The 15,985-nt window shown below is 39.0% G+C and overlaps 1 protein-coding gene across 1 annotated transcript; it reads right to left on the bottom strand.

Annotated features, from left to right (window-relative positions):
- Nucleotides 1–1,612: 1,612 nt before the first annotated feature.
- Nucleotides 1,613–3,775, bottom strand: LOC140554246 (T-cell ecto-ADP-ribosyltransferase 1-like). The gene is made up of 3 exons (XM_072677117.1): nt 3,694–3,775; nt 3,402–3,475; nt 1,613–3,158 (listed from the first exon to the last, which is right to left on the bottom strand). The coding sequence occupies exons 2-3, from the start codon at nt 3,462–3,464 to the stop codon at nt 2,430–2,432; spliced, it is 792 nt and encodes a 263-aa protein (XP_072533218.1). The 5' UTR covers nt 3,465–3,475; nt 3,694–3,775; the 3' UTR covers nt 1,613–2,429.
- Nucleotides 3,776–15,985: the final 12,210 nt, after the last annotated feature.

The raw sequence follows: 15,985 nt of genomic DNA, 5'->3' as shown, positions 1-15,985 counted from the left end.
CAGCAGACATATATTTCATATATTTCTAATTGTAGGGTGCCCATATGTTGGTTTAAAAAAAATGTTTTTTAAAAAAGCCCACTGGGGCCACATGGGTGACCACCGTGGTTTGGCTGTTTGACTTGTAAGACTGTGGCAGTGGAAGTGGCAGAAGTCAAATACCTATAAAATTGTGCAGCAATGTTTGTGTACATTAATATAAATATATACATTTACTCATTTATCAAATCTAATAAATAGCCTTTACAGCATATGACTAAAACCATCTCCTTACATTTCATGTGTCTCACAATTGTACTCATGAATTTGCTGTGTGTGTTTTACTGTTGCTTTATTTGGATCCCCATTAGCTGCTATTACAATAGCAGCTATTCTTCCTGGAGTCCGACAAACATAACAAAGGTTGTAGTTAAGGTGAGGATTAGGTTTGGGTTAAAGTTAAGGTTAGGATGAGGTTAAGGATTAGGTTAATGTTTTAATGGTTGAAGTTAAGGGTTAGATTGGATTTGGTTGAAAGTTAAGGTTAAGGATTAGGTTTGGGCTGAAGTTAAGGTTCAGGTTAGGTTTAAAGGTTAGGTTTAGGACATATGGTGACCCTGAATATTTTCTTTTGTCAAAGCAAAAACCATGTTGTGGTCTTAAGAGCGGCTGTTTTAAAACAGAAAGTTTCTGTGCTTGGATCAAGGCCGCTTAGTTTGCCGATAGTAGTGACTTTAACCACTGTTCTCTCACTGATAACAGCTTCTGCTGTCGTGGTCACCCAGCAGCCCTCAGCACTCAGAACACACGACGTGCAGCGGCTCACTTTCTTTTTTCATTTTGACACCATCTCTGCCTGCGCCAGCTATGTTAACCACTTGCTGCCAAATGAACTTTCTGTGTTTGTGTTTGTGCAGAGTTTAGGTCTCATATAGAGGCCTGCTCCAGCTCCAGTTTTGCTTCTTGTGAGAAGTAAAATTGTGCGACCAGTGCCTACAGTAGACTACATGGACTTACTTATGTTATAACCAAGTCCTAGCAGACAGCTGCAGTCCAACACCTCCACTCACATGGCGGTGAGTGCCAGTGCCATGGTGCTTTCAGACCTGGCTTGAAGAGGAGGCTGAATTGCCGCATGATGCAAGAACACATTGTTCGTTGGTTACTTCTGTATCAGGATCACAAAACATTTTACATGCTATTACCTTTCCTACAACAACAGCCTATAGCTTTCACATAGTCTTGGATCATTTCAATTAGTTATAAGATATCTGCATATTCAGACTACAGGAAAAACACTCAGCAGATTAGTGTTGCACATTAACATGCACATGGACCGTAAACATGGCGGCAACTTAGCCTGTAATTATAGTTTTACTCAGTCTTGCATCATTTTAGTAATGCATGGTGTCCTTGTGTGCTGTATTGTATTGCTGCAGTTGGGTTAAAATTGTTAAAGGTCAAATTCAAGGTCAGGTTAAGGTTTGGTTAATGTTTTGAGCTGACATTAAGATTAGGGTTAAGTTTAAGTTTGGATTAAAGTTAAAGCTAGGGATAGGTATAGATGTTGGGTGAAAGGTAAGGTCAGGGTTATATGTAAGTTTGGATGGTTAGTAGAATCGGTTACATTCAGTTCAAAGTTCATTTGCATTTAATAAATAATTAATTGAACATCAGTTAAAACACACAGTGATCAGCAGTAAATAAGCTCTTATGTTTATTAATAATCAGCAAAGATTCTGTTAATTAACATTACATAACTCTGAATCCTCAGAATGGCCACAATCAGTTTATATCTATATTTTTCTGGTTCTGTCTGATATACTGCTCAGTGTTCATTCAAAAAAAGAAAATATGCTGATGTTTTGTGGAGCACAAATAACGTCTACCTCTTATAATCCTGTGGAAATGTTAAAAAGCTCATACATCACTGACTGTTTAGTAAAGGTAAGAGAACACTTACCCACACTCCATTATAATAGCCAATATAGGAGTTTTACAGAGGGAATAGTCCAGAAATTACAAAGCACATATAAAACAAAGTTACATATAAAAAAAAACAAATAAAGATTATTTATAACACAAACTTTTGTGACTTCTGTGAATTTTTCAACCTGAACTCTTCAGACTTTAAAGCAGGTGGTAGTTGTCTAGCTCCTCTCGAAGTAGAGCATGAAAATGAAATCAGTATATTAACAGAAATACTTAATGTCTGTCCCTATATTAATAGCAAATATGATATTTCACACATTTAGAAGCAGGTGGTGTACAGTGAGGCTCTGAGATGAGCACAAACATCAGCATCTCAGCATAACAAACGCAGTGCAAATCAGTAAAATGCAGCATTTATTAAAGATGACCAGATGATAAGAACTGACCACTGAGTCGGATGCTTCCTCTCAATGACCTCTAATCTATGATCAGTCTTTTTATGACCAGCTGAAGTGTTGCTAAAACAGATGGCTCCACTGCTGATCCTCTGAACTAACAGCAATTTTTTTGCAGTTCAGAGCACTTTTAGTACCGTCGCTTTTGAGGTCGTATACGACTTTACACTTCATATCTCTGGCCAGGTCTTTTGTGTTGATGTCAGTGATGAGGAAGACCTCGTAGGGAGGAATGAGCACCTCTTTCTCGTGTTGCAGAGCTGAGTATTTTCCCAGTTTGGCTCCAAAACAAGTTTTAATCCTAAAACAGGAAACTTTTCCATAATTAAACAGGTTCATTGTCAAAGAGCTGGAAGCAAACGACCCGAATCGAATTCTTTGTTTTGGGACGACTAGGTTATATGTATAATTGGTTCTGCGATACACCGTCACACACTTTCTTTGTTTGAGCGCTTGAACAGCTTTAGTCAAAAAGTAATACAGAGTGTAAAACGGAAAGTCTCCTTTCAGATACGCTGCTTTTCCTTCCTTACAGGCTTTGTTGAACTGTTTATATGAGCACTCTGGATTAAAGGAATAGTCCTGAGTGTACAGGTAAATGGCAGCAGACTGGTTTACATTGAGTCCACCTTTAGTGCAGCTCTGAAGTGCATTTGTCCAGGCAGTTGAGAAACCAGGGGTGTGCTGTTGTTCATCTTCAATTAACTTTCTCTTGACTAATTTAGACATTTCCTTACTGCAGCCTCTAAAAGAGTCATCCACAGAGTTGTAGGCCATGTCCAGGGGCAGCGCCTGACCAAGGAAATGATCAAGCACATTGAAAACATACCATAATGTACAGTTACCTGATATTTCAGTGGCAGCTTTCATAAAATGTAAGCATGTAAGTACATTTTGACGCGTCTCCATTAGCTTGTTGCTGCTGCTGTGACTGATATTCTCTCTGAATCCGCAAACTAGCACACCACCAAGCTCTAAACTTATGCTTCTAATAATGAATTTGAGATTTACTCACTGTGTAGAAATGACCCTTACCTTCCTTATAGACAAAGCTGTCAGCAGTAACAGCATACTGACCATCAATACAGTCATCTTCATACAGCTCAAGACTAAAGACAGAATTTAGTGGGTTTGATGAACTCAATTATGTGACAATAATAGAAAATAGATCATAGAAAAATATAAGAAATATATTTTTGGGTAAAAATATAAATTTGTGGCGAAAGAATTGATAGTCACTTGAAACACTTGCAATGAAATTGTCTGATAACCAATTAGACACAATAACACCATAATAACAACACAAGTGCAAAGATACGTTACTGACCTGCTGTGGAAAGAACGGTGGCCACCAGGGAGCTCAAGCTTGCAAGTCAATTCTAAATGATCGGGACGGGTTCAGTCAGACAGTTCAGGCTGATCAGATACTTGTTTCTATGCGTAGCATCAACAGTATATATATACACAGCACTCCGCTGCATAACACAGCCCTTATAAAACAAATTTTTTCCACACTTGTGACTCAAGGTTAACCAAAGCATTTGCACCTTTTACACCTATCATATCACCTCTGGTGTGATAATAACAAACACTAACCAAAGAATCACACCTTCAGCATGTGATAAAGAAAAAAAATTCTCATAGAAATGGAAGAAAGCTCAGTGTTCTTTACATGGAGAACTAGAACCATATTTAGAATGTTTCTAACACTGTTAGAAATACTTAACGAATACATTGAGAAAATAAAGTCCTTAAAAGAAACATCATTATTACTTTAGTAAAAAATACAATCATTACACTTACTTTTATCGGAAAGTTGGCAAATGGCTTCTTAACAAACTCAATTTCCTACTAAAGTCTGAGTAGATAAATCAATGTGCTGATCAGTTATTAATCTCAGTGTTGCAGAACAGTGGGTTCTTCTGGATCAGGATTGTTCCACAACATCCCCTGGGAATTAAATGTCTTTGTTCAACACTTAAATATATGTCAATTAGAAGAGGCATATGGTACCAAAGACTGGTGAGCTGCTTGTTGCTAAAAAAAAATCAGAAAACAAGGTGAAATCACTTTGACTACCAATGTCCAATAGCACACTTCTATACTAAGTAGTACATCAGAAACAATAGGCGATAACAGTACTGTGAACTGTGTGATTAGTATAATATGTACTGTATTGTATGATAGTATGTGGTTTGAGACACAGTCTGTGATTGGTTAAGAAGAAATGCCACAGAAAAAGCCAGCAAATATATATTTCATATATTTCTAATTGTAGGGTGCCCATATGTTGGGTTTAAAAAAAAACATGGGTGACCACCGTGGTTTGGCTGTTTGACTTGTAAGACTGACTGTGGCAGTGGAATTGGCAGAAGTCAATTACCTATAAAATTGTGCGGCTATGTTTGTGTACATTAATATATATATATATATATTTATACACTGCTTCAAGTAAATCAAACTTCTGTGAAATCAAACTGTCCACTGAAGCAACACTGATTGATAATCAATTTTACATGCTGTTGTGCAAATGGAATCGACAACAGGTGGAACTTATTGGCAGTTAGCAAGACACTCAATAAAGGAGTGGTTCTGCAGGTGGGGACCACAGACCACTTCTCAGTACCTATGCTTTCTGGCTGATGTTTTGATCACTTTTGAATGTTGTTGGTGCTTTCACACTCGTGGTAGCATGAGACGGACTCTACAACCCACACAAGTAGCTCAGGTAGTGCAGCTCATCCAGGATGGCACATCAATGCGAGCTGTGGCAAGAAGGTTTGCTGTGTCTGTCAGTACACCAGGAGACGTGGAGGAGGCTGTGGGAGGGCAACAACCCAGCAGCAGGACCGCTACCTCCGCCTTTGTGCAAGGAGGAACAGGATGAGCACTGCCAGAGCCCTGCAAAATGACCTCCAGCAGGCCACATATGTGTATGTGTCTGCACAAATGGTTAGAAACCGACTCCATGAGGATGGTATGAGGGCTGACGTCCACAGATGGGGGTTGTGCTCACAGCCCAACACCGTGCAAGATGCTTGGCATTTACCAGAGAACACCAAGAATGGCAAATTGGCCACTGGCGCCCTGTGCTCTTCACAGATGAAAGCAGGTTCACACTGAGCACATGTGACAGACGTGACAGAGTCTGGAGACGCCGTGGAGAGCGATCTGCTGCCTGCAACATCCTTCAGGTTTTAGGTTGTAGTTAAGGTGAGGATTAGGTTTGGGTGTAGATTAAAGTTAAGGTTAGGGTTAGGTTAGTAATTAGGTTATTGTTTTAAAGGTTGTAGTTAAGGTGAGGATTAGGTTTGGGTTAAAGTTAAGGTTAGGATGAGGTTAAGGATTAGGTTAATGTTTTAATGGTTGAAGTTAAGGGTTAGATTGGATTTGGTTGAAAGTTAAGGTTAATGATTAGGTTTAGGCTGAAGTTAAGGTTCAGGTTAGGTTTAAAGGTTAGGTTTAGGACATATGGTGACCCTGAATATTTTCTTTTGTCAAAGCAAAAACCATGTTGTGGTCTTAAGAGCGGCTGTTTTAAAACAGAAAGTTTCTGTGCTTGGATCAAGGCCGCTTAGTTTGCCGATAGTAGTGACTGTAACCACTGTTCTCTCACTGATAACAGCTTCTGCTGTCGTGGTCACCCAGCAGCCCTCAGCACTCAGAACACGCGACATGCAGCGGCTCACTTTCTTTTTTCATTTTGACACCATCTCTGCCTGCGCCAGCTATGTTAACCACTTGCTGCCAAATGAACTTTCTGCAAAGTGTTTGTGCAGAGTTTAGGTCTCATATAGAGGCCTGCTCCAGCTCCAGTTTTGCTTCTTGTGAGAAGTAAAATTGTGCGACCAGTGCCTACAGTAGACTACATGGACTTACTTATGTTATAACCAAGTCCTAGCAGACAGCTGCAGTCCAACACCTCCACTCACATGACGGTGAGTGCCAGTGCCATGGTGCTTTCAGACCTGGCTGGAAGAGGAGGCTGAATTGACACATGATGCAAGAACACATTGTTCGTTGATTACTTCTGTATCAGGATCACAAAACATTTTACATGCTATTACCTTTCCTACAACAACAGCCTATAGCTTTCACATAGTCTTGGATCATTTCAATTAGTTATAAGATATCTGCATATTCAGACTACAGGAAAAACACTCAGCAGATCAGTGTTGCACATTAACATGCACATGGACCGTAAACATGGCGGCAACTTAGCCTGTAATTATAGTTTTACTCAGAATTGCATCCTTTTAGTAATACATTGTGTCCTTTTGTGCTTTATTGTATTGCTGCAGTTGGGTTAAAATTGTTAAAGGTCAAATTCAAGGTCAGGTTAAGGTTTGGTAAATGTTTTGAGCTGAGTTTGGATTAAAGTTAAAGCTAGGGATAGGTATAGATGTTGGGTGAAAGGTAAGGTCAGGGTTATGTATAATTATATAATTATATAAGTTTGGATCGTTAATAGAATCGGTTACATTTAGTTCAAAGTTCAGTTGCATTTAATACATAATTAATTGAACATCAGTTAAAACACACAGTGATCAGCAGTAAATAAGCTCTTATGTTTATTAATAATCAGCAAAGGGTTAAGGTTCTGTTAATAACATTACATAACTCTGAATTCCCTAAATGGCCACAATCAGTTTATATTTATTTGTCTGATATACGGCTCAGTTTTCATTGTAAAAGATTTAATATACTGACATTTTGTTGAGCACAAATAACGTCTACCTCTTATAATCTTGTGGAAATGTTAAAAAGCTCATACATCACTGACTGTTTAGTAAAGGTAAGAGAACACTCATCCACACTTTATAATATCCAGGGTTTTACAGAGGGAATAGAACAAGCAACTTTAATGAATGTATTTATTTATTTAATAACTTTAGTCCAGAAATTACAAAGCACATATAAAACAAAGTTACATATAAAAAATGAATAAAGATTATTTATAACACAAACTTTTGTGACTTCTGTGAATTTTTCAACCTGAACTCTTCAGACTCTAAAGCAGGTAGTAGTTGTCTAGCTCCTCTTGAAGTAAAGCATGAAAATGAAATCAGTATATTAACGAAAATATTTAATGCCTGTGCCTATATTAATAGCAAACATGATTTTTTGCACATTTAGAAGCAGGTGGTGTACAGTGAGGTCAGCATCTCAGCATAACTAACGCAGTGCAACACCAGGACTCTGCAAATCAGTAAAATGCAGCATTTATTGAAGATGAACTGATGATCAGAACTGACCACTGAATCGGGTGCGTAAAACGGAAAGTCTCCTTTCAGATACGCTGCTTTTCCTTCCTGACAGGCTTTGTTGAACTGTTTATATGAGCACTGTGGATTAAAGGAATAGTCCTGAGTGTACAGGTAAATGGCAGCAGACTGGTTTACGTTGAGTCCACCTTTAGTGCAGCTCTGAAGTGCATTTGTCCAGGCAGTTGAGAAACCAGGGGTGTGCTGTTGTTCATCTTCAATTAACTTTCTCTTGACTAATTTAGACATTTCCTTACTGCAGCCTTTAAAAGAGTCATCCACAGAGTTGTAGGCCATGTCCAGGGGCAGCGCCTGACCACTGCTCTGCAGAGGAAATGATCAAGCACATTGAAAACATACCATAATGTACAGTTACCTGATATTTCAGTGGCAGCTTTCATAAAATGTAAGCATGTAAGTACGTTTTGATGTGTCTCCATTAGCTTGTTGCTGCTGCTGTGACTGATATTCCCTCTGAATCCGCAAACTGATAGCACACCACCAAGCTCTAAACTTATGTTTCTAGTAATGAATTTGAGATTTACTCACTGTGTAGAAATGAAGAAAGTATATATACACCGCACTCCGCTGCATAACACAGCCCTTATAAAACAGATTTAGAAAAGTGTCAGTTCTGTGTTTTTCACACTTGTGACTCAAGGTTAACCAAAGCATCTGCATCTTTTTCACGTATCGTATCACCTATGGTGTGATAACAAACACTAACCAAAGAATCACACCTTTAGCATGTGACAATACTGGGAATTCTTTTTAATGGAATTAAGTGTTCTTTAGATGAAGTACTAGAATCATTTTAGAATGTTTCTAATACTGTTAGAAATACTTAACTAATACATTGAGAAAACAAAGTCCTTACAAAACATCATTATTACTTTAGTAAAAGGTTGGCAAATGGCTTCTTAACAAACTCTAAATCTTAAGTAAGTAAATTAAGTAAATAAGTAGACTGATAACTCACTGTGCTGATCAGTTATTTATCTCAGTGTTACTGAGCTCTACTAAAGCCTGAGTAGACTGATAAATCACTGTGCTGATCAGTTATTTATCTCAGTGTTACTGAGCTCTACTAAAGCCTGAGTAGACTGATAAATCACTGTGTGATCAGTTATTTATCTCAGTGTTACTGAACTCTACTAAAGCCTGAGTAGACTGATAAATCACTGTGGTGATCAGTTATTGATCTGTGTTACTGAGCTCTACTAAAGCCTGAGTAGACTGATAAATCACTGTGTGATCAGTTATTTATCTCAGTGTTACTGAACTCTACTAAAGCCTGAGTAGACTGATAAATCACTGTGCTGATCAGTTATTTATCTCAGTGTTACTGAGCTCTACTAAAGCCTGAGTAGACTGATAAATCACTGTGCTGATCAGTTATTTATCTCAGTGTTACTGAGCTCTACTAAAGTCTGAGTAGACTGATAAATCACTGTGCTGATCAGTTATTGATCTCAGTGTTACTGAGCTCTACTAAAGCCTGAGTAGACTGATAAATCACTGTGGTGATCAGTTATTGATCTCAGTGTTACTGAACTCTACTAAAGCCTGAGTAGACTGATAAATCACTGTGCTGATCAGTTATTTATCTCAGTGTTACTGAGCTCTACTAAAGCCTGAGTAGACTGATAAATCACTGTGCTGATCAGTTATTGATCTCAGTGTTACTGAGCTCTACTAAAGCCTGAGTAGACTGATAAATCACTGTGGTGATCAGTTATTGATCTCAGTGTTACTGAACTCTACTAAAGCCTGAGTAGACTGATAAATCACTGTGCTGATCAGTTATTTATCTCAGTGTTACTGAGCTCTACTAAAGCCTGAGTAGACTGATAAATCACTGTGCTGATCAGTTATTTATCTCAGTGTTACTGAGCTCTACTAAAGTCTGAGTAGACTGATAAATCACTGTGCTGATCAGTTATTGATCTCAGTGTTACTGAACTCTACTAAAGCCTGAGTAGACTGATAAATCACTGTGCTGATCAGTTATTTATCTCAGTGTTACTGAGCTCTACTAAAGCCTGAGTAGACTGATAAATCACTGTGTGATCAGTTATTTATCTCAGTGTTACTGAGCTCTACTAAAGCCTGAGTAGACTGATAAATCACTGTGCTGATCAGTTATTTATCTCAGTGTTACTGAGCTCTACTAAAGCCTGAGTAGACTGATAAATCACTGTGTGATCAGTTATTTATCTCAGTGTTACTGAGCTCTACTAAAGCCTGAGTAGACTGATAAATCACTGTGCTGATCAGTTATTTATCTCAGTGTTACTGAGCTCTACTAAAGCCTGAGTAGACTGATAAATCACTGTGCTGATCAGTTAATTAGGAGCGCTCTTACCAGGTACTTTGGCAGGGGGCTACATCTGCTCCATGCAGACTCTCCACTGGCATCCCTCAGGGCTCTGTGCTTGGTCCACTCTACACTCACTCTCTTGGAGAAGTAATATCCCCTCCTGGGTTCTCTTACCACTTCTATGGTGATGCCACTCAGCTCATCCTTTCTTTCACACCTTTTGATGCTTAAGTTTCAACTCTCTTTTCTGCATCTCTCGCTGATGTCTCGTCATGGATGGGAACCCATCTCCTGAAACTTAGCCCCAGCAAGACTAAGCTGCTGTACATTCCTGGAACTACAGGACTTCACCATGATCTTGCAGTCTCTCTCAAAAACTTCCTGGTCTCTCCATCTGCAGAAGCACCAGATTTAATTTCTCAATTCATGTACTACATTTCTCAGTCAAGCAATTTCTACTTTACAGCATCTGGAGAGTTTGACCTTTTTTTCCTAGTGAGGCCACCCAGACTTGTTCAGTCTTCCGTCATATTAACACTTGTCTACTGCAGCTCCCTTCTGGCTACACATACTATGCATACCATCAGGCCCTTGAGCCAGACTGATCCAGAGTGTCGGCATGGGTCGTCTTCAGTGTTCCTAAGTTCAGCCACGTAACTCCTCTGCTGTGTCCTCTTTATTGGCTTCTTGTAGCCGCCCACATCAGACTCAAAACCCTAATTCTGGCCTACAAAGCCAGGAAAGGACCAGCCCCTCCATACTTGATGAAAATGGTCAATTTCTGATTCGTACCAAGACCCCTTCAAGCTTTAAGTACGGCTCGGCCTTCCTTAAAGATGCATGGAAGTCAAGCACCCACACTTTTTTCTTTACTGAGCAGTGGAACAAACTTCCCCTGATTTTAAACTCTTTAAAGACCGTCAGAAGACCCCCCTATTTCTAGAGTAACTAAATCAGCACTTATGTTGTATTTATTAAGGCTTACGATTGACATTCACTCAAAGGATAGTATGTTGAGTATTCTGAATCTAGGTATCCATACTGACTTTTGTATTATATCTATTCTAGCTTCTGTGTATCTAGATTCTGGCATCTACAAAATACCTAAGGATATTTTCTGATTAAACGGTGAAGCACTTTGGACAAGAGTGTCTGCTAAATGCCTTAAATATAAATGTTTGTATGTTTCAAAGAGCCAATCTGGGACCTCTGAGGGGCTCAGTGGACTAATGCGTTGCATAGTTGCATAGAGTACAAATCCTGAACCATGCTGCTTTGCCGTCAGCAGTCTGAGTCAAAGAGAGCACAATTGGCCATGCCCTCTCCAGGTGGGTAGGTGGCGCTCTCTCCCCTCATCACTTTTAGTTGATGTTAGCCATCCTAGGCATCTGTTAGCTGGTGCGGTTGAGCTGGGGAACGGGTGCTTTCCTGTGAGCTGCCTGGCAATGCTGCATTGGGCGGCAGTTTGAAAAGAGGAAGTTGACTTTGCATGTATCAGAGGAGACGTGCGTTAAGTCTTTACCCTCCTAGTGTCGGCAGCATTGCTAGTGCTAGGGGAAGCTAGAAATGGGTGGGTTTGTTGGGAGAAAAATGTATAGAAAAAAGAGCCTGGAATCTGTTTATTGCACACTTCCTCTCTAAATTGCAGGTCAAACACACACAGTACATTAGGAGTAGTGTGTATTTATAGTACAGTAGTGTGTGGTTTCAGACACAGATAATGCTACATGAAAGCTCGATTGTTTTTCTGTTTGTGCAGCATTTCTTCAAAACCAATCCCAGACTGAGATTATCTTTAACTTCTCAGACAATAACAGCGAATTCGGACTGTAGCTTAACAATGATTGACAGGTCTGCTTAGCAGAGGGGTTTTCTATGGCTTCCATATTTCCGTCAAGGCCTCGTAGTTTGCTGACGGTGGTGACTATAACCACTGTTCTCTCACTGATGACTCTGCTTCTGCTGTCATGGTTTCCCAGCAGCTCTCACACCATGAACACAGGACCTGCACAGGACACCTCATCTGTTTTCACACTATCTGTGTCTGCATCAGCCTTGTGAACCACTTGCTTTGTCACTTGACCTACTTGCAATATGTGTCCATAGTTGAAGTCTGACTCCTCAGTCTAAGGCCTACTCCTCAGTTGTGCTTCTTAGCTGAGCAACATGATAGTTCACAGAGGGAACGGGGATTACCTTGGCTTCCAAATGGGCCTCATTTACCAACTGTTCTTAAGAGGAAATGTCTTCTTTACAGTTTTCACAAACATTGTGACATTCTGCAGTTTTTTTTTTTTTGTTGTTGTTGTTCTTTTTTGGAATTTGATCAGTTTGTGGGGACAGTGGGATTGATCAATCTATTCTGCGCTTAAAAAAACACATCATGAATCTGATGGGGACTTTTGGTTAAGACTTCTCTTAGGAAATCTGGTCAGGGTTAGGAAATTCTAAGGAAATCTGAATAATATTGATGAGGCCTTTAAATTCTTGGGGAAAAATGTAGTCTATTCTTTTATGTGCTATTTTAGAGCATACCATGAACAATGCAGGATACACTTTTCATTATCCATTTTGACTAAATCCATGCAGGATTAAACTAAGCGTTGAAGAAATTTTAACTAGAAGTTTAAGTGGAGGAACTTAAGAAAATAAAAGGTACTTTAAGACCTTTAAGATCTCAATGTTTTGTCTTGTTAAATTAAACATTAATTCCAGTAATTCAGCTATTTACACTGATCATTTTTAAGGCTGACCCTTTGACCTCTTACAGTCTAAGACCAGCATGAATCCATCAAGATTCAATAGTCTTATTGTCTCATCCACAGTAAACTGATTGTCTGTCACGCTGGACAATGTAATTCTTTCTTTTGCTATCTTACGACTAGACGTATTTAGACGAGAGATATAATTAAAACTAAAGATATCAGTGAAAACTGTACAAACAGGTTAAAGGCTGTACACAGAGTTAAACCAGACAATAGAAACTGGACTGTAGACATAGGGGTAGACATAGGTAACCTAGTAAACCTATGCATTGTAGTGTGGTATTGTGCAAAGAGTAGGCAGAAAAGGTTAAGAAAATATTCAAGAAAAATATTTGTTTTAAGAATGCCAAATATTCATTAACATTTCATAAAGGTTAAGAAGGTTTTTAATAAGGTTCTTGAGAATAACTGCATTAACTTTTATCTTAAGTATGAAATGAAGAAAAAAGAAAGTACATCTAAAAAACATTTCTTTTAATTATTTATAAATATAAATAAAATACTTTAGTGAATCCAGCTGCTCATCCAGCGTTTCTTGGTGGGTGTCGATGGTGTTTCCCTGTTGACTCAGGCCTGAGTGAAAGAGGAGGCTGCATGCAAGAACACTTTGCTTTACCTTTGGTTACTTCTGCACCAAAACCTCTGAATATTTTACTCAGCATTACCTTTGCTAAACATCCTGTAGCTTTCGCATGGTCTTACTTAAATATGATATTCAGCTTTTTATAAGATATCAGGATGAACATGGTAGATCTTTCTCGTAATGCCTTCTGTTCTTTTGTGCTCTTTTAATTGCTGCAGCTCAAGTGCTCAGAGTCCTGCGAGGCCAAACCAGAGTAGCTGGTGAACAGCCGCTAAAACAGCCCCTGAAATAAACACAGTGAGCATAAATATCACGTACGGTACAGTCCACGTTAAATGTGACCAGTTTAAGAGCAAATAGTGTTATTTAGATTTCCCCAAATTAAAGTGAGGGTCAGGGTTAGGCTTAGATTTAGGTTTTGGGCTAAAGTTAAAGTCATGGTTAGCTTTAGGTTTTGGGCTAAAGTTAAGGTCAGGGTTAGGTTTAGGTTTTGAGCTAAATTTAAGCTCAGGGTTAGGTTCAGGTTTTGGGCTAAAGTTAAGGTCAGGGTTAGGTTTAGGTTTTGGGCTAAAGTTAAGGTCAGGGTTAGGTTTAGGTTTTGGGCTAAAGTTAAGGTTAGGGTTAGCTTTAGGTTTTGAGCTAAAATTAAGGTCAGGGTTAGGTTTAGGTTTTGGGCTAAAGTTAAGGTCAGGGTTAGGTTTAGGTTTTGGGCTAAAGTTAAGGTCAGGGTTAGGTTCAGGTTTTGAGCTAAAGTTAAGGTCAGGATTAGGTTTAGGTTTTGAGCCTAAAGTTAAGGTCAGGTTTAGATTTTGGGCTAAAGTTAAGGTTAGGGTTAGGTTCAGGTTTTGAGCTAAATTTAAGCTCAGGGTTAGGTTCAGGTTTTGGGCTAAAGTTAAGGTCAGGGTTAGGTTTAGGTTTTGAGCTAAAGTTAAGGTTAGGGTTAGCTTTAGGTTTTGAGCTAAAGTTAAGGTCAGGGTTAGGTTTAGGTTTTGGGCTAAAGTTAAGGTCAGGGTTAGGTTCAGGTTTTGAGCTAAAGTTAAGGTCAGGATTAGGTTTAGGTTTTGAGCTAAAGTTAAGGTCAGGATTAGGTTTAGGTTTTGAGCCTAAAGTTAAGGTCAGGGTTAGGTTTAGGTTTTGGGCTAAAATTAAGGTCAGGGTTAGGTTTAGGTTTTGGGCTAAAGTTAAGGTCAGGGTTAGGTTCAGGTTTTGAGCTAAAGTTAAGGTCAGGATTAGGTTTAGGTTTTGAGCCTAAAGTTAAGGTCAGGGTTAGGTTTAGATTTTGAGCTAAAGTTAAGGTCAGGGTTAGGTCTAGATTTTGGGCTAAAGTTAAGGTCAGGGGAAGGGTTAGGTTTTGAGCTAAAGTTAAGGTCAGGGTTAGGTTTAGGTTTTGGGCTACAGTTAAGGTCAGGGTTAGGTTCAGGTTTTGAGCTAAAGTTAAGGTCAGGATTAGGTTTAGGTTTTGAGCTAAAGTTAAGGTCAGGGTTAGGTTCAGGTTTTGGGCTAAAGTTAAGGTCAGGGAAAGGGTTGGGTTTTGAGCTAAAGTTAAGGTCAGGATTAGGTTTAGGTTTTGAGCTAAAGTTAAGGTCAGGATTAGGTTTAGGTTTTGAGCTAAAGTTAAGGTCAGGGTTAGGTTTAGGTTTTGGGCTAAAGTTAAGGTCAGGGGAAGGGTTAGGTTTTGAGCTAAAGTTAAGGTCAGGATTAGGTTTAGGTTTTGAGCTAAAGTTAAGGTCAGGGTTAGGTTCAGGTTTTGAGCTAAAGTTAAGGTCAGGATTAGGTTTAGGTTTTGAACTAAAGTTAAGGTCAGGGTTAGGTTCAGGTTTTGGGCTAAAGTTAAGGTCAGGGGAAGGGTTAGGTTTTGAGCTAAAGTTAAGGTCAGGATTAGGTTTAGGTTTTGAGCTAAAGTTAAGGTCAGGATTAGGTTTAGGTTTTGAGCTAAAGTTAAGGTCAGGGTTAGGTTTAGGTTTTGGGCTAAAGTTAAGGTCAGGGGAAGGGTTAGGTTTTGAGCTAAAGTTAAGGTCAGGATTAGGTTTAGGTTTTGAGCTAAAGTTAAGGTCAGGATTAGGTTTAGGTTTTGAGCTAAAGTTAAGGTCAGGGTTAGGTTTAGGTTTTGAGCTAAAGTTAAGGTCAGGGGAAGGGTTAGGTTTTGAGCTAAAGTTAAGGTCAGGATTAGGTTTAGGTTTTGAGCTAAAGTTAAGGTCAGGATTAGGTTTAGGTTTTGAGCTAAAGTTAAGGTCAGGGTTAGGTTTAGGTTTTGAGCAAAATTTAAGCTCAGGGTTAGGTTCAGGTTTTGGGCTAAAGTTAAGGTCAGGGTTAGGTTCAGGTTTTGGGCTAAAGTTAAGCTCAGGGGAAGGGTTAGGTTTTGGGCTAAAGTTAAGCTCAGGGTTAGGTTCAGGTTTTGGGCTAAAGTTAAGGTCAGGGTTAGGTTCAGGTTTTGGGCTAAAATTAAGGCCAGGGTTAGGTTTTTGACTAAAGTTAAGGTCAGTGCTGGGGTTGAAATATCTCAGATATGACTGTTTAGTGAAGGTAAGAGAACACACAAACATCACATCAACAACCAGGGTTTCAGAGATAAAATGCAGATTTATTTAGCTTGTGATTTCAGTAATAACAAAGCAAAGAAACACAGACGAATAGACAATTATTATTATTATTATTATTATTTTTATTATTATTTTTTTTTCCTAGCG

Source organism: Salminus brasiliensis, chromosome 4 (assembly GCF_030463535.1).
Source record: "Salminus brasiliensis chromosome 4, fSalBra1.hap2, whole genome shotgun sequence".
Classification (NCBI taxonomy): domain Eukaryota; kingdom Metazoa; phylum Chordata; class Actinopteri; order Characiformes; family Bryconidae; genus Salminus; species Salminus brasiliensis.
Note: the sequence above shows the minus strand (reverse complement) of the source record. Positions and strands in the feature narration are given on the sequence as shown.

Bases quoted from the DNA above. Each gene is read 5' to 3' on its own strand.
- LOC140554246 (XM_072677117.1), bottom strand. From the start codon at position 3,464: ATGAAGATGACTGTATTGATGGTCAGTATGCTGTTACTGCTGACAGCT. The intron at 3,159-3,401 runs GTAAGGGTCATT...TTCCTTGGTCAG, and splicing joins CAGCTTTGTCTATAAGGAAG to GCGCTGCCCCTGGACATGGC.